The following is an 18,761-nucleotide window of genomic DNA, read 5'->3' as shown; positions in this document are numbered from 1 at the left end:
ACCTTTCCTGCAGTGACTGGCAGACAAATCTCCTGCAGTTCACGGGCTGGAGCTGGAGCAGAGCCACAAGCCCATTCCAGTGACCCCAGGAGCAGAGTTGGGACTCCTGGCCTCTGCCCGTGGCTGGGGGATCCCTCCAGGATAAAATCCAGCTGCTCCCAGGGCTGATAAATCCCTGTGAGTGCAGCTCACTGCAGCGGAGGGTCTGAACCTTCCCTGAGTGCTGCAGCCTGGAGCAGCATGCAGGGCTGGGTGCTGGGGCTGCCAGCAGGACAGGGAACAGATTTTGGTGCTGCTGTGTGCTGTGGGTTCACTGCAGAGCCTGGAATACATTATTGGGGTTTTTCTTGCTCCTTTTTCTGATGCTGCTGACTGAATGTTGGTCACTAAAGCCGTGCTTCCAGCGTCCCTGCTTGACTTTCCAGGGAGAATCAAACAGGAGTAGGACTCCCTCTGATGCTGAGATGTGGAGTTAGAGCTCTCCCAATATAACTGAGAAGGTAGTTACACAGCTCCTTAATTAAAAGAATTGTAATTAAATTAAATTACTTTTTTTTTCAACAACTGCTTCTTTGCACAGAAGTGGGAATGTTTAAAGATACAGAGTCAGATTTGGAGTTCATGAGTTGGGAGCCAGATGAACAGCACAGAGGATTCCACTGAGTACAGGAGCTGTGATGGATGCACCAAAAACTGGGATTGTTGGACAGACCTTTCTCCCTGATCTCCTCTGGGATGTGCTTGTTCTGGGGATGGAGAAAGGGCAGCTATTTCTGGCACCATCAGCCACAGATGTTTTATGAGCTCAAGATTTGTCCAACAGAATGACCTGGCCTGTTTCCCTTAATATCAGTTTATACCGAGGCCAGACTGGAAAGGGCAAAGCTTTCTTAGAAAATTGGGATGTTCTAAAATTTGCTCCTATTCAGACATGGAGCAATAATGCAAGACTACACAGTTCTTCAAGGGGATGAATCTTAATTCTGGTCACCTGGAGTCTGATGGTCTGAAGATGAGGTTCAGGTGCTCAAAGACTTTTAAAAAAGACAGGAAATAGTGAAAATTGATGCACTTGCTGATGATAGGACCACATTAATAAGTCATCCACCTTAAGTTTCTCTGCCTAGGATTATTGTATTTACAGATCAGCAGAGTCCCTGAAAACCCCCAGCTTAATCACCTGCATTTTCCCTTTTGCTGCCTGCAGAGCTGCAGAAACACCATCGTGCTAAAAGAGACAGAAATTCTCCAGGTTAGGAACTCGATGGGTTTTGTGAACTTATTTTTCCTTTGGCACAAGAATAAGTACACATACAGTTACTGAGGATTTCCTGATTTCAGAGGAATGCACAGTAGGAATTGCTGGAAGACAGCAGTGGTGATTTTGCAGAAGCTCCACTGAGATTTCGGCGGTACAGGTATGCCACTGGAAAAAAGAATTATGGAACAGCTTCCTCTAGTGGCAAAAGCTTTATTGAGATTTCTCTGAGTGCTGGAGTCGTGGGGGTGTTTCACCTAGTGAGGAAAGTAGGAAAAACAGTGTCTGCAGAATAGGTGGTGATGGCTCTTCTGTCTGGTTTTGGTTTCTCATGTTGAGCATGCTGAGCGAGCTCCTGCTGTGAGAACCTCTGTGCTGAGTGCCCGTGCCCAGGGCAGCACAGCCCGGGGGCAGCTCGGTGCCAGCTGGGCGCTGCCTGCAGTGACCAGGCTGCAGCCTGGTGGGTGCTCCTGACACAAAAACCCTTTACTCTGCCAGGACCTTCACTGCCACCCCTCCAGTCGTGCTCCCCGCAGCACCTCACCAGTGCAATGGAACCTTTTGGGGACAAAATGCTCCATTTTGTGCTCAGATGAAACTTCAAGGCATTACCATCTGTGGCTGGTGAGGAGAGTCTGGATCGTGGGGCAAGGATGAAATCCTTTTTGTATATACCCAACAAATGGAGTTCTGGTTCTGGGACTCCACATCAGGAACTCCCAGGTGTAAATGTGGTCTCAATCCACTTGCAAAGTGTTTTGCTTTTACTGAACGTATATAGAGAATTTGAGGCTGACTTTCCAAATAGTGCAGGGTCTTCTTTAAAACTTCAGGGAATTCTGCTCCTCCTTTTCTGTCCAGGGCTTAGGTCACATTTTCAATAGTTTCTTTTCGTGTGTTGTCACAGGAAAATAAAATATCAATGATTCACAGTGTTAAAAAATATCAGGAGAAATTAAGAACAAAATCTGAATGATTAAACACAGCCCCAAAATTGTGTAAAATTAAATTGCTTTCAATCCATTACTTTCCTTTGGTAAATAGAGAACTCATTATTTTATTAGAATGAATGTATTTAATTACCATGATAGTGCTGGGTGACCCCAGCAGTGTCACCCTGCCCTTGTGCTGGGTGACCCCAGCAGTGTCACCCTGCCCTCGTGCTGGGTGTGGACAGCACTGCCAGGGCTGCTGATTTCACACTGAGGAAAGGGGAGTTACTTTTGGGCATACGTGGCTTTGCAGCTCAGCTAAAATGCTCTGAAGAGAATGTAAAATAAACATCTTGTTCCAAACAGAGCGCAGCAGCTTCGGGAGCTGAGGCTTGTACCGGTTCTGTCTTTCCTGCTTTATTTTCATGGCATAGCAGCAGGGTATTTCCAGCTGTTTGCAGGCAGTACCAGAGCATCTCTTTTGGTTCTCTGTTTGCAATGCTGTTGGGACCATTTCTGGCATTTGGGAGCTCGCAGCTCTGTAGTTTCACAGGTTAACAATCGGAACTCAGAGTTTGCCCCGTGTGTAAAGCGTTGGCTTGGCTGCAGAACCTCTTCACGCATGAGTTGCACAGGTGCTGCAGCTGCAGGGCTGCTCGCTGCCCAACAGCTGAGCTGCCGGTGCCTGATGGAACCAAGTGCCACCAAGTGCTGCTCTCTGCCAGCCCCGCTCGTTCCACCAGGTGGCAGATGAGGCCAAGGAACGAAATTGCTGCGCGGATTTAATTCAGCTTCCCTTTGGAAAGCAGAAACGGAAACATTCCCTGCATCAGAATATTAATTTCTTTCATTTTAGATTGCATGACAAGTCAAACGGGTCAAAAAGAGCGATGAAATGTATTTTCCCTTACAAATATGTGATATTTTCACTAATCTGAAACACAAAATTGTAAAATTGGATTGAGTCACTTTTCTTTGGAGCTGAAATTCATATTTCTGAACGGGTTAATGAAAGTCTGCTGATGACTAACACAGCAGCAGTGTGTGCAGGCTCCAGAGCCCAAAGGGGAGTTGTGTGTGCTGGGCAGCAGCTCAGAGCTCTCTGCTCTCCTCACTCCTCCTCCTGCAGGGAGGCAGGAGCCCTCTTAGCTGCATTTTCCTGCCAGGTTCCTGTTGCAGCTGCTGTGCAGCGTTGCAGGGGCTGCTGAGGCAGCAGTGCTGGCCGTGCTCAGCCAGAGTTTGCGTTTGAGATCTTTTGGTGGGAGCAGCAGCAGCAGAAGTGGGGCCTGAGCAATTGGCCTCTGCCTGCCAGACAAGCTGGGTGGGGATTTTCTTGTTGGATTCCAGGGAGGAAGGTCAAGGCTGATTGTTGTTTTTTTCTGGACAAGATGTATTGGAAAGCACAAAGCAGGATTCTGTGAAATAGGATTGCCTGTGCTGGCTTCTCTGGCAGTGCTTGGCCCTTATTTCAGCCTGCATGATAATGCAAAATAATAATTGCATCATTGCCAAAGGACAGAGTTTCTGTGTTGTGGAGAGCACACGCAGAGGGTGGAGCACTGTGCTGATGTGTGGCTGTGCTCTCAGAGCAGAGTGCTTGATAATGTTCTGGCTGCTCTGTTCCCAAAACAGCCAGCAAGGCAACGGGGGGGCAGCAATCCCCCAGGGATGTGCCAAATTACCTGTTCTGGCAGTAATACCATGGGCAAACGGATCCACTTTTGCTTTAAAGGGATGCTTTTGGAGGGCCAATATGAGCTTTTCTCTTTAGATGGTTAGGAGCATAAATGCCCTTTCCAAACCATCTTTTCCCCTCCCTCCCTGCCTCTGTGCTGGTTTGGGCTGGGGCTCCATCACGTGGAGTGGTCACTTGGGAAGGCAAATGCCAGGGCTCCAAATGTCCAGCCCTTCCTTCTTCTGGCCCAGCCAAACCAAGCCAATGTGCTGGGAGTAACTCGATGGTGATAAGGATTACCTGAACCAGGTCGTGTTTTCAATATACAGCTCCAATTGTAAAAGCTCAAGAATGATTCTGAACTGCTTAAACCTTTTTTGAGGTAGGCTGAAGAGTAGAGAATAATGACATTTCAATAAGGTCCATGTCAGTTTTAGGGAGTTATTCCCACAAGGTAATGCAGGCTTTGGGAGCCTCCTGTTGCCAGTAGAAGAAGTGCATTTAGGAGGGATTAACCTTGTTTGTAATTGCCTGGCAGAAGGCAAAGCCACTCTGGGCTTCTGCCTGCCTGTCAGTAGCTGACACGGGTGACAGAAAACCTATTGACTCAAGGTCAGTCCTGGAATCAATAGAATCAGCAGGCCATTAGAAATGGACTTGCTACTCCTTTGGTGAAAACAGTGCCATTCCCAAGTGGGAGGTCTCAAAATCAGCTTCGGTTTTTTGCCCCAATGCAGTTTTCCTTGTGAGGTACTGTTTGTTTCTGGCAACAGCAATTAAGGATGGTTTTAATTGTACAGTGCAGTTGGATATCAGGATTATTCACAGCTTGATTATGAGGAATCGTGGTGTAAGAAACAGGGAATATTCTAAAATTGTGCAGTTCACAGCATGGTGTGTTTCTGCATACTTCATGTTGTGAATTCCAAATATATAAGCAGTCATGTGTGTTAGTAAACACTAAAATATTATTTTTGGAAAATTGTTTATTAGTAGTGAATTGGTGAGCTTCCCCTTTCAGGCCTAGATCAGCACAGCATCAATGCTGCCAGTTTAAAGTTCTTGGGAGGCTTTGGCTGCCAGATCTCCTTTTGGTAGCCAGGGCCCAGAATCTGGAAGGGGTCTGAGGCACAGCAAATCCCCGAGGGACAGTGACAGTGAGAGTGAGGAGGAACTGAGGAACTGCTGTCCCCAGAGGGAGCTGGGTGCTGTGCCTGGCACAGGAGGGTGGGTGAGCACAGTGAGCACGGTGGGCAAGCTCAGGCTGCCCTGAGACCTGTCTGTAAACTCAGAGCCTTTGCAAACAGCTCCACTCTGCTGCTTGGAACTTGGTGGTTTCGCAGGGAACAAATCACACTTGGAGACAATATTGACTTCAAAATCTGACTCTGCTTCTAAAGAGCCCAAATCTCATTATTTACATAATGTGTGAGCATGGGCTTAACTTCCTGTACTGAGCAAAGATGGGTTCAACAAGGGCTCAGTCCAGTTCAGCAGGAGAAAATTTAAATCCAGCCCTTAATTATCACAGTTGAAGTACAACTGCAGCCACATTTTGGAGCACCATGTTTGCAGCACTGTACATTCTTAAAAGCAAATCTCAGTGTTTTCCTCACTTGTCAAAATTGCATTGGGAGTTGCAGGTTTGATTGGCCCCAAGTAGCATATTTGCAATATTTTTCACTATATCCAAATACCAAATGATGAACTCTCCTGAAACCCAGTGATAAAGCTTAACCATTTCAAAGGGTAATTATTTCAGAATTGTTAGTGAATTTAATTCTTGCAAGTGTTTTTATGCTTGTGACATGTGTGGTACATCAGTAATTCAGCTTATTTAAAGTAGAAAGCAATGGTACATTTTCAGCCTCGTCAATGTTGTTGTGCTATTCCCGTTGCAAATTGCCTTGCAGAAAGGGCATCGAATAAACCAAGCACCAGGCTCCTGTGGCTGGTGTGATGCACTGCAGGATCCTGTTACAGCCTCTCTTTGTAATTCTAGGAGGCAGAAAACAAAATCTGACACTGAAAAATAATAAGTTTAAGTAAATCATGTAGGAGAAAGGTACATTTATGTCCATGAAGTGGTGAGATGTTGCCAGAACAATGCAGCTACATTATGAATCTTTAATGATTCTGAAAGTCATAATGGTCTGTCACTAATGCCCATTAATGATCTCTCTATACCACCAGTATGGGCTTGATGTTTCTGGCCAATACCTTAGAGAATACTTTAAATGTGCCTTAAACTTTCTCTGATCTCCTCCCTGTGTGTCTGCTCCAAATGTAGACTGCATTTGTCTGGGCAGGAGCAGCTTGGAAGGCAGCATGGCTTTGGGGATAAGGAAGTCTTATTCAGGTAAGATGTATTTAAGCAATGGTTTTTTACAGGAAAAACGAGAAGGTATTTCTTGGCAACTGATCCTCTGTAGAGGTTATAAAATATAAAGAAATCAGAGGTTAATTTTTTTTAGTACTAAGAATGTGGTTGTTCTTAGACTTAGTGAGTTTTCTTTGGTAACTCTAAAATGAAGTCATTTAAGAAGGAAAAGGCAGGTGTTGCTGTTCATTCCTACTGTCTGGGATTGCAAATAGATTGAATATGCTGCTGAATTGGCAAATTTGTCCTGATTAGATATATATTTCACATGTCAAACAGGTTGATTTTATATCCTTTTAAACATCTGTGCCACATATTTAGTAATTTTGTGCCCAAGCTTTTGTCAGGTGTAAGAATTGCTTTAGAGAAAAAAAAAACCATTCAATTTCTTTTCTAATTGCCTTTCATCAGAGTACTGTGCTTAACCTTAACTGAAGGCAATCTTGTCATGGTGTTAATAACATAAAAACATTTTCAATACAAAACTTTCTTAATTTCTCTATTCTTTTTGTCCATGTTTTAGCTGAAGGGTTATGATGGGGTAATTTATTTTTCTTCCATAATGAAAAAGTGTGTTCTCTGCATGGGGTATGTGAACTGATCAGATTACTCTAAGAACCAACGCCCTGTGGCTAGAAGGGAAGAGCAGATCCAGGGACTTTTGTAAAATACCCCAATATCAAACAAAAATCTGATCAGCAGCGTGTGCAGGACACAATACCCAATATCAAACAATAATCTGATCAGCAGCGTGTGCAGGACACAATACCCAATATCAAACAATAATCTGACCAGCAGCGTGTGCAGAGCATTCAGATTAACTGTGAGCTGAGATGCCAGCTGGGCTGTGTCGCTCTGGATTAGAAACAACACTCTAATGGCAACTTCTATGGACTGTGTGTGGCTTCCATTTTTGTTTTTGAGATCAGTTTAGCAGATCTGGGCACAGTGCAGTGTGCAGGGCCAAGTGAGCACTGCTGTGCCCCGGTTCTGCCGTGGGCAGGGGTGGCACTGGGCTGTCACTGCCGGTGCCTCTCTGTGCTGCAGCAGCAGAGGTTTTGCAGTGGGGATGAAGGGGCTCTGCAGCATTCGGGGCCTTTGCTGTGGGTTGGCTTTTGGGGTGTCTGTTGGGCAGCTTCAGTGTGCAGCTGGTACAGAGCGTGCTGTGGGGACTTGTCACCATGCTGTGGGGACGTGTCACCATGCTGTGGGGACGTGTCACCATGCTGTGGGGACTTGTCACCATGCTGTGGGGACGTGTCACCCTGCTGTGGGGACGTGTCACCATGCTGTGGGGACGTGTCACCGTGCTGTGGGGACGTGCCTGCAGTGTGGGGATGTGTGTCCATGGTGTGGGGACATGTCACCATGCTGTGGGGATGTGTCACCGTGCTGTGGGGACGTGTCACCGTGCTGTGGAGGGCCGGGTGTTGTGCCCGGGCTAGGAGCTGCTCAGGGCAGCAGCGGGGGGGATGAGGGGTCGGGGGTGGGAGATCCGAGATCCGGGATGAGGGTGCGGGATGGGGGATCCGGGATGGGGGGTCCGGGATGAGGTTCCGGGATGGGGGGTCCGGGATCCGGGATGGGGGTCCAGGATGGGGGATCCGGGATGGGGGGTCCGGGATCCGGGATGGGGGTCCAGGATGGGGGATCCGGGATGGGGGTCCAGGATGGGGGATCCGGGATGGGAGATCCGGGATGGGGGATCCGGGATGGGAGATCCGGGATGGGGGATCCGGGATGGAAGATCCGGGATGGGGGTCCGCGATGCGGGGCCCGGGATGGGCGATCCGGGATGCGGGCTGGGGGATCCGGGATGGGGGATCCGGGATGGGGGATCCGGATGAGGGTCCGGGATGCGGGGCCCGGGATGGGGGTCCGCGATGCGGGCTGGCACGGAGCCCCGCCCCGGCCGGGCAGCACCGCGGACAGCGCCGGGCTCGGCCGGGAGCCGCTCGGGAGCGCTCCGGGCGCTGCCCGGTGCCGGTGCCCCGGAGTGCCCGGGGGTGCCCCGGGGTGCATGTGAGGGATCCTTCCTCTTTAAAGGACATGCATGCCCCTGAGAACTCCCGATCCCTTTTTGTTACCCTGTACTAATTTACATATGCATAGAATTTTAGAATAGGTTCATGCATATTCATTCTGCTGATTTCGCGTTACACTTACAGCTAGTTACACTTGTACTCAGTTTTTGTCAGAAAGTACAGAAAGAACTCCTGGGTCACCCTGCCCTGTCTGTATCAATGTCCGAGGAGTCTTTCTTATCTCTTAAACTTGAAAATTCGCGTTCTTTCTCTTCAGCTGGGGCAGTTTTACAGTGCTGCAGTTACCAGACTAAACAGCATATTTCACTTACTCTAGCACGCTCAGAGCGGCGCATTTCGCCTAAATCCAAGCGGATTTGTACCCTGTTGAACTTTTCTCTGTCGCACCCACAGCCCGCAGGGCGCAGGGCCGGTGGAGCCTCGCGGGCACTTTCCCCGGCTGGCTGCAGGTGTCCCTCTCGCTTCTCTTTTTCGTCATTTTATTCCTTTCCAGTACTTGAGCACTGGAAATCTGTTCCATTTGTTTGGTTTGTAGCTGCTTACAAATTCATGTTTTACTGCATACTTCCTGTACAGGAAACTCTATATTTTGCTGAAAGCTTCCTGAAAAGACTGTACATCAGAAAATTTTAAGTAGGCTAAAATTTATGGCAGTAAAGGTTTAAAAATATAGTTACTGAGTAAGATGTTTCATATCTTGCAGAACTGGTAAAAAAAGGACCGAGGGAGGTGAAAGTTTCTTCCGTCATTGACAGCTCCCCTCTGATTCTCTCGTGTTTGTGTATCTCAGCCTTTTTGTAGCATTTTGGGTTTGCTCATATTTGTGAATCAGGAAGAAGAAAGGCAGAAAAAATGTCTGTGTTTGTGTCTGTATGAATATATGCCCAGAGAACTTCTTACAATCCAGCAGGCTTATTTCTGTGCCTGACAATCTCAGTCTGCTCCTTGTCCCTTCCCAGCAAAAGCTCCCAAGGCCTGGAATGTTGTAGATAAAGCTAAACTAATCGTATTTGTTTGTAAACAAGGTTAAGTTGACCTCAGCTGAAGGGTAGGGATATGGAGATACTGATGGGTTTTGTGACTACTTCTCATCAGAAGCATGTGGTAGTTTTTAATGAAACAAGGAGAGAAGATCTGGTGGGAAGAGGTGGAAAATGAGAGTGATAAACAAGGGGCTGGGGGCGGAAGGGAGAGGACAGAAAGGCTGGATTTACCCTCACCTGTGTACCAGAGTGTCTGTCTGCTGTGAATTCACTCAGCACCTTTCAGCTCATGACTCGGTGCTGCAAAGGCCATACATTTGGACTGGGAATTGGATTGAAATCGTGGTGTTGTCTTTGTGTCCACTTGTGCAGCTTAGTCTGCTCCTTTGTGGTGGGTTGGGTAGGAATGTGCCATGGGTGGGACAGTTACCCGGTCTGTAGAAGCAAATGTGGCCCTGCTGTGGCTCAGCTGGACCTAAGCAAGGAACAGCAGTGCTGAGTTCGGGCAGATTCCCATCTCCTTCTCTGATTTCTGAGCAATGCTTCTCTGCATAGCAACAGAACCTTTTTGAGCTTTCTGATGAGGTCTGACTCCCCAGAAATGTTCCCAGCCTCTAATGCGAATATTGGGAGCAGCAGCAGATGTTCTGCCATTAGCTTCCTTCTCTGAATTGACTTCTCTGAATTTCTTTTAATTTGCTTCTGTGAAATTTACATACACATTTTTTCTAGTCTCCAAACCTATTTAAATCCCACAGAGCAGATGCTGGCTTGTGGTTCATGTTCCTGTTTGCTGGCCAATATTTTTCATGGTGTTGCTTGTGAAAACAGTGCATCTAACCTATGACAATGAATTCTCTTCTGTTTACTCATGATGCAGTGTACTTTTCAATTCAAAACCCCTGTGTGATTTCTAGATGTCACCTTTGTTCTGCTCCTGCCAGCAGCAGCTCCTGTCATGAGGCTGACTTGTGCAGGACCAGTTGGGTGTGGGAAGTGTGACTGAGCTGGATTTTTGTTCCCATGTGTGGCTGAGCACTGTCAGAAGCAAGACCCTGAGCTGCACTGACCTTCATTAAGGGTTCACTTAATTTTGGTGGTGGTGAATATCACTTATCATAACAATGCATAAGGTACAGTCTGAATCACTCTGCAACAAGTTCAGTAAAGCAGAGGTAACGTTTTCCTTCAGAAAGCTGGGAAAATAGTGGTGTTCTTTGCATGGGAGTGAATTGCCATCTGGAGCTGCCTTTCTCTCTCCTTCCCTGAGTATTCAGCCCAGAGCCTGGTCAGAGGAGCTTAGGTAAACCTCCCTTTTCCATCGCTTCAAGTCAGATATGTCTTGTTACACCTCTGCTCATACCGTGACTATTACTTGGTGAGCTGAGACCCAAAGGAAGCTCAGGCTCGTGGCTCTTTTCCTAATCCTCAGGAACAGACCTTCCTTCTGCTTACAGAGGCTGAGACCAGCATTTTCCTTGGGTAAACTGGTCCCAGTTCCATGCCAGTGAGTGAGCCAGGCTCCACTTCCACATTTCCAGAAGCATCATTGACTGGTGCAGGGTCTAACCCCAGTGCCTGGAGAGCTCTGCTTCCATCCCAGACACAACACTTCTTCCTCAAAGTCCCTTTCATTTGTGACCACTCTGCTCACCTTCTCATTTGTCTGTGTGAATGTAGTGCCATGAACTTGGCACGGGGGTAGAAGCCACAGAAAAGCAGTGCTGGGCTCCTCTGACCCCAGTGTAACTGGTTTGCATGGTTAGGGACCAGCTGAGTCCTGCATCGTTAGCACAGCAGTGGGGACTGCCAGGCTGGCATCCACCACAGGCTCACAGGGGCTGTGCTCTGTGCTGGAGTGGAGCCAAGCAGTGGGGCAGAAGCTGGTTCTGAGCAAAGCAGGGAGCGTGGCTGAGAAGCTGGTGAAATGCTTGCGTGCAGGGGGAAGGAGGAGAGCTCTCAGAGGCTCCAGCTCACTGGACACCCACCGAGTCTGGCTTTATCAAGCTGTTGACAAAGGATGAACCATCAGCTCTGTGAAAAGGTGTGAAAAGATCTTACTTGAGTAATGTGGCAATTTCCAGGCAACTTGCCTTGGCTCCGTGCAGGACTATTTGCAGTGTTCTGTCATGTGTAAAGTGGCCTTATGTTAAGTTGGACAGTGGCACACAGCCCACACTTCTGGTGTGTGCCATGCTGAGATGTAAATGTTTCAGGGACAGCAGCTGTCATTGCACTGATGTTTCCAAGAGCCACCGTGCTGGAGGTGAGGGAGCAGACCCTCTGTGCGTGCTGCTGTGGGAGTGTTGCCTGGCTCTGGTGGGCACAGAGGTCACTTGGGCACTGCTCAGTCGCTGGCTCAGCTCGGGCCCCGGGCACAGGAATAGCAGTTCCCATTTCAGGAGCCCGCAGAGCTGGGGACCTGATCCCTTGTGTTTGTTCTGTGACCTTTCCCAGCTGATTGGTGCTGATCTTTTATGCCCTGCACAGACGAGCTTTTGTGGTTGACATTTTGGGATGACTGAATATAAATTAGCCTAGGTAAAAATATTTCTATTTTTCTATCTTCAAACAATGCCCTCCTTTTCCAAAAATGGCTGCACTAGCAGGTCAGATCAAATCCAGTTTTTACTGATCTAGTATAAAGGAGTTGGAATTCACAGCTGGGAAGAGGCAGAACTGGGTTTTCTCTTATTAATATTTTCTGTGAGAATCTGAGAGGAAACTGGTGCTCTTTATATGAGGTGCTGTGGCCATCCTGAGCATTTAGCAGGTCATTTAAGTCATGAAGAAAAGACCCAAATTCTTGTCAGTCACAAGACCTTGCCCTGTCAAACTTGTGTAGATATGAGAAGATAATGGGCTTAGACTATGAGAACCTTCTGTGATGCATCAGCTACACAATTATTTTTTAAACACCTCAGTAGTCCTAGTCAGATGTCTCAGGTGTTGAAGTCAGGGGTGTGTATCTGTGCCTTGCTGGATGGGTGCCAGTTTTGGCACATCCAGTCCCGTGCACCAGGTGTACTGGGGTCTCTGCTGCTGTTGGGATTCGTGATTCTGTACCCTGAGAAGATAAAAATGAATCAGTCACCTCATCCTTTGAGGAAGAAGTGAGTTTTAGATAAAGTGGATCTAGGTGCCATGTCTACACTGCTGTCACAGGAATCTATTTTGATTTTTTTCCTGTTTCTGAGCAAGGCTGCCCAGTGCACTTCTGCAAAAAAAACATGGCACAGACACACACACAGAAACATTCACATCACTATTTACAAGTCCCTTATGCTCTCAACATAAAAACACTTCTGTTTGCAGCTGCTTGTTCTAGCCATTCTTTACTATTAATTTTCAGGTTGGTCTGTTACTAAAATACCCCCAAGTTTGAGCTCTTGGGCTGGAGCGGGTTGGAAGCTCAGCTACCAGGAGGAGCCTTTTTCACCTTGGCCTGGGCACTGAGGCCAGGCTGCTGTTGTGGGAGCCCTGCCTGGGTGCAGCCAAGCCCTGGGGTGCTGAGGCCAGCCCTGCCTGCCCAGCCCTGCCTGCCCAGCCCTGCCTGCCCAGCCCTGCCTGCTGCAGGCTGTACCCAGCCCTGCCTGCCCAGCCCTGCCTGCCCAGCCCTGCCTGCCCAGCCCTGCCTGCCCAGCCCGTGCCCAGCCCTGCCTGCCCAGCCCTGCCTGCCCAGCCCTGCCTGCCCAGCCCTGCCTGCTGCAGGCTGTGCCCAGCCCTGCCTGCCCAGCCCTGCCTGCCCAGCCCTGCCTGCTGCAGGCTGTGCCCAGCCCTGCCTGCCCAGCCCTGCCTGCCCAGCCCTGCCTGCTGCAGGCTGTGCCCAGCTGGGCTGGCTCAGAGCAGAGGCTGAGTCATGTCCGGGGCACATTTCACCCAGGGCTCAGTGATGCAGGACTGGGCTCTGAGCAGCTCTGCTTCCTGGTGAATAGTAATTCTGTTTACTTAGGAGAGCAAAAACCACCGGGGCCTCAGTGCTGCTGTGTCATCCCTGACCGGAGAAAGTCTTGTTTATCTCGTCCTGAAAAGACAGAGATGAGATTCTGGTGGTGCTTTTCAGAAAATAATGCTCTACTTTTGGAGAGTGTAGGCAGGCAGTGGAAATAGTCCATAGATTTGCTGTTTGAAGCTTTTTTTTCCTACTTTTTCTGTAACAGCAAGAACAAAAGAGCCTCAGGAGAGACTCCTGACACCCAATGCCAGGCTTTTTTTTTTCTCATGCCAAAGCAGCTTCAAGCTTGTAGCTGTAGAAAAGTGTTTTGGGGTTTAAGATGGACTGAGTGAGGCTTGCAGCTGGCTTGGGATTTTTTAGTTCTGGTCTGATTTTAATGCAGCATTTGTTTTGCCCAAACACTATTACTTTATATAAAGCCTACTATAAATCTTTTACTATTTTCTATATAGGGGAACAGGAAATAACTGAGAACGCAGTTTAATCTAAGGGTGGGATATTTTGACCCAAGGTGCTGGAAATCAGTTCCTACTTTATGGCAGAGTGTCATGAGAATTGCTGATGCTTCAGAGGACACAGAGGAGCGTGGGTGCCCTGGAGGGTGACACACTGGGCTTGTGGGCAGCGAGGAGAGCTGGGGGAAGGGATTCTCTGCCCAGGGCTGCCTGGGAAGGAAGGGATTCTCTGCCCAGGGCTGCCTGGGAAGGGATTCTCTGCCCAGGGCTGCCTGGGAAGGAAGGGATTCTCTGCCCAGGGCTGCCCTGGACACAGACGTGCTGCACGATGGGCTCTGGCTGTCCTTGCAGCAGCCTCCATGGCAGTCAGCTCTGCAGCTGGCTTGGTATCTTTCACCTGGTCTCAATTTTAGTTTTGCTCAGCATGAGAGAGGACTGACTGTAAATCTTTTGTGCTTGGGATAGATTCAAACTCAGGGCAAACAGCAGTGGTCTGGGACCTGCCACAGCACAGATGGTTCAGAGAGGAAGGACGGAAAACCAGAATTTTGGCCCTTGCCTCTAACTGGGTGAAAGAGCCAGCACTGCTTGCAGTTTGGGCCATTGATGGGGATTTGATGCCTTTCTGAGCAGGAGCCAGGCTGCTGTGGCTGCCTGAAAGCCATGCCCTGCCTCGGCCCAAGAGCCGCTCCTGGCCTGGCTGCCAAATTGCAGGCTTTGCTTCTGCCCAGTCCAGGCAACTTTGGAGGGTTCAAGCATGTTTTAGTGTCAGAATCGTGGAAATAATCATCAGCAAACACTGGGAGGAACAATTATAAATCAAAAGTGGGTGAGATCTTTGTCTACTTCAAAACAGTGGAATTGCTTCTGGTCAGATGGCAGCTCCAGGGAGATGATGGCACTGTCCCTGACAGCAGCTGGACAAGTCTGTCCCATGCTGAATTCTCTTTGATTGAAATGGCACTGGCAATTAACCCCTTAGCTTTAAATGTGCTCACTGCAATAACCATAAAGAGAGAGAATGTGTGCTCAAGGAACGTCTTTGTTGATTTCTACGTTCAAAAAGTCACTTGGAATGTAATTTTTATTTTATTTTAGTGTGGTGGGGAGTGAACAGTTCTTGCTTTTCAAAGAAAATAAAGCTTTTCCTTGAGATTTTTATATCTGGAACACTGAAGTAGTCCAAAGGCTGGTCCTGTACCAAAGACGTTTTCCCAACAACATCTTCGTTTTCATGTGCCATTTATAGTAAATGAAGACATGTTTGTAGGAGTACCGATAGATGAAGAGGGTGCTCATGCAAAAAAAACCTGGAGGACTGTTTTTTGAAACTTAAATCTGATTATGCATATATGCTATTTTTGTTCCTCTCTTTAGTTATCTGTCAAGGAACATTTGTGCAAATGAATTTTCATTATGGATTTTAAGCGTGCAGGCTGGAATGCTGGCAGAAAGATATCCCAAATATGGCTTTTATATACTGCTTTTCCCCGGGATTTTCAAGGTTAGCTGAATTCTGAGTTCTGGTTAGTCTCTGTGAAAACACAATGTCTTGTGACCTCATAGGACAGATCACAATGAGGCAGCTTCACTTTGATCTGAAGATCAAACACTGCTTTCCAAATTGGGAATATTTATAAAGTAATGGGCGAGTCTCAGGAAAGAAAACAAGCCTCACTCACGACCGTATTGGAAGCGGAAAGATGGCAAAATTCATAGTATGTTACTGGTGAGTTGAGTAGGATGAGTTATTGCTAATAATACCCAACTGGCTTCTCCTGTGTTGGATTTCACATGTCTTATGTGGACTGGCAGATGAGGGTAGTGGTGGAACTTGTGAATCGCAGCTATTTTTACCCTAGCGTTAAACTGAAATAAGAAATGAGGCGTGTTTGTTTAATCTGCCCGTGTGCACGGGCTGCCTCATAAATAAACGTGTGTGCACACAGCAGCTCCTGCAGCTGGGGCAGCCGTGGCCCTGGGGCCCAGCACAGCACAGGGACACTGTCCCCGCAGGTGACAGCCTGCACAGGGTGGCTGGTCACTGTCACAGGGCTGGCACACGTTCCGTGGGGCAGCATTCCCGGCTGGAGGAGCTGCTGGGGCTGCTGTACCGAGGGAAGGGCTGCTGGGGCTGCAGAGCTAAGCCAAGCCGTGAGCTGGGCCCTGGCAGGAGTTGGGCAGCACCTGCGGCTGCTCGTGCCAGGCCTTGTCCCGGTGAGTGACCGGACAGGGCCGGAGCGCTGCTGCTGAGGAGGGGAGGAAGGGCAAACCGCAAACCCCTCAGCAGCTGGCCGAGCCGGGAGCACAGCGGGAGCCTGGCTGTCAGCAGCCCCTGTGTCTCCTGGAGCCTGGGCTGTCACAGCCATCCCTGGTGTCTCCTGGAGCCTGGGCTCTCACAGCCATCCCTGGTGTCTCCTGGAGCCTGGGCTGTCAGGGGCCGTGGGGAATGAACCGGGCTGTGGGAATGAACCGGGCTGCGGGAATGAACCGGGCCCTGGGAATGAACCCGACTGCGGGAATGAACCGGGCCATGGGGAATGAACTGGGCTCCGGGAATGAACCGGGCCGTGGGGAATGAACCGGGCTGCAGACGGGCTCCGTGCGGGGACACGGGAACGGCAGAACATGGCAACGACAAGGAGATTGCTCTTGCTGAGGATTTCCTCTGCTGCAGAACTGCAGCTGAGAGCGGGCGGTGGAAAGGAAGGGCGAGAGACGCAAAAAGCCCCCGATAAATCGGCGATGCGGAGGAGGGACAGCCCGCAGGGAAGGGAAAGGCAGGGGCAGTGTGGCTGGAGCCCTGCCCCGAGCCCGGCGCTGCCCCGGGGCCAGCGGGGCTGTTTGCTCACCGCGGTCACGTCTGTTTGGGTGTCTGCTCTGCCGGAGGCGGCTCCGAGCGGCGCAGCCACCCCCTCCCGTGGCACCCCATCCCCACACCCCCTCCCGTGGCACCCCCCTTCCCCTGGCACCCCCTTCCCCTGGTACCCCCTCCCCTGGCACCCCCTCCCCTGACACCCCGTCCCCTGACACCCCCTCCCCTGGTACCCCGTCCCCTGACACCCCCTCCCCCGACACCCCGTCCCCTGGTACCACTCCCCTGACACCCCGTCCCCTGACACCCCCTCTCCTGGTACCCTCTCCCCTGGTACCCCTCCCCTGGTACCCCTCCCCTGGTACCCCTCCCCTGACACCCCCTCCCCTGACACCCCGTCCCCTGACACCCCCGCCCCTGGTACCCCTCCCCTGACACCCCCTCCCCTGACACCCCCGCCCCTGGTACCCCTCCCCTGGTACCCCGTCCCCCGACACCCCCTCCCCCGACACCCCCTCCCCTGACACCCCCTCCCCTGGTACCCCTCCCCCGACACCCCGTCCCTCCCCGCCGCGGCCGCCCCGCAGCGCCGGGCAGGGCTCTCCGCTCGCCGCCGCGCCGGGAGAGGAGCGGGAGGAGGAGGAGGAGGCACGGGCAGAGGAGGAGGGAGGTGGTGATAAGGGGTTTGCTGCGTCGCCTCATTTGTGTACCCAGCGCACGGCTGGTGGGGAGTGCGCGGTGCCCGCATCGCTGCCGGAGGGATCCTGCTGCTGCTGCTGCTGCTCCTGCTGCTGCTGCTCCTGCTTTTCCTGCTGCAGTCCCGGCTCCGGAGCTGCTTGTTTACCGGCTGGCAGGTGCTGCGGTGCGAGAGCCGAGCAGGGGAGGCTGTGCTCACCTGTCAGCAGCGCAGCACAAGAGGCTTCCCGAGGCGTCGGCAGCCCAGGGGCATCAAGCCTCCAGCACCGACTGCTTCGGGTCTCTTCTAAGTGAGGAGAGGAAAAAGGATCCAGAAACCCCCTGCAACTGGACAGCCCCTGCTGGAGTCTAACAGGTGTTTGCTGGGATTTGAATGGGGAGGGGACGGGTGGGAAGAAAAGTTAACTGGAGAAATCGGGGCTAGGAGAGATGCGATGATCTTGCACCAAGTGGATGTGCCATGGCTGCGTGCAAATAGCGCGTCTGGAGAAGCTTGGAGGGATGTCTCGCAAGTGATCTGCGTGATCTCCGTAGAAACGCTCGCCTCTGCCTGCAAACTTTCCCCTGCTAGAAGTTGGGAGGAATAAAAGAGCACCAGAAAGTGAAAAGGGGAAGATCCCAGAGGACAAAATCGCTCGAGCTAAACTGTTGCGTGCCGCGCCGGGGCTCCGGTGCCCGTCCCGCCGGCGTGTCCTGGGCTGCCGTGCCCACCGGCGTGGGCGGCCTGGGCCAGGCTGCCCGGCAGCTGCCCGGCCTCGGGGACGGCCGAGCAGCATGCTGGCCGCGGCCGGCCGGCGACCCCCGCGCGCCTGAGCCGGCCCCAAGGCCGGGGCCGTGGCGGCCATGGCCGCAGCCATCGCCAGCTCCCTGATCCGCCAGAAGAGACAAGCCAGGGAGCGGGAGAAGTCCAATGCCTGTAAGTGTGTCAACAGCCCCAGCAAGAGCAAGGGAAGCTGCGACAAGAACAAGTTGAATGTGTTTTCCAGGGTCAAACTCTTTGGCTCCAAGAAAAGGCGAAGAAGGCGACCAGGTTGGCAAGGGTTATGTCTTTGGGGGGTTGGTTGGTTTGGTGCAATGGAAACTGGGGCGTGTGTCAGGTGTGGGGAAAGGGGGAAACGTATTTCAGAGCTTGTACAATGGATGTGCAGGACCTGGGTACCCATGCCAGTCCTTTCCCATCGGGTTTATTTGGGTAGCACATACTGCTGGCTGTGCCTCACCTGTGCACCTGTGTGCACCCAGGTACCCGAAAATCAGCTGTCTCTCCTCTGTTACACACATGCGAACACACGAGCGTGTCTGTGGGGGAGATGCTAGCGGGGAAGTTCCCACACACGCATCTCTCAGCTGTATATTAAATAACTCCATGGTCTGGAGGTCTGGTTTGGGTGTCCTCCTTCACAGAATGCCCGTGCCATGCTTTATCTGCCAATTGTGCTTTTGCTGGCACCTTCCAGAGTTTTGCTTAGCGCCCTGTGCCTTTCTAGGAATGCCTCCCCTGCGGCTGCCCTGCGGACACGAGGTTCTCTGGGTCACAGGTGCACAAGATCAGGCGTGAGGGCTGGGT

At 50.8% G+C, this 18,761-nt stretch overlaps 1 protein-coding gene across 4 annotated transcripts in view; it reads left to right on the top strand.

Moving 5' to 3' along the window:
• Nucleotides 1-18,761, top strand: part of FGF13 (fibroblast growth factor 13) — a 159,197-nt gene that overhangs the window by 100,296 nt on the left and 40,140 nt on the right. The window contains exon 1 of one of the 4 annotated variants that reach the window (XM_002190368.6): nucleotides 17,082-18,224. The exons of the other annotated variants lie outside the window; for them this stretch is intronic. Coding sequence (XP_002190404.1) covers nucleotides 18,038-18,224 — 187 coding nt within the window. The 5' untranslated portion in view covers nucleotides 17,082-18,037. Of the gene's footprint in view, nucleotides 1-17,081; nucleotides 18,225-18,761 lie in introns of those variants that run through there. 4 annotated transcript variants of the gene reach the window in all.

The sequence above is a fragment of the Taeniopygia guttata genome, chromosome 4A (assembly GCF_048771995.1).
Source record: "Taeniopygia guttata chromosome 4A, bTaeGut7.mat, whole genome shotgun sequence".
Taxonomy (NCBI): Eukaryota; Metazoa; Chordata; class Aves; order Passeriformes; family Estrildidae; genus Taeniopygia; species Taeniopygia guttata.
The sequence above is the reverse complement of the archived record's forward strand: the minus strand, read 5'-3'. Positions and strand labels throughout refer to the sequence as shown.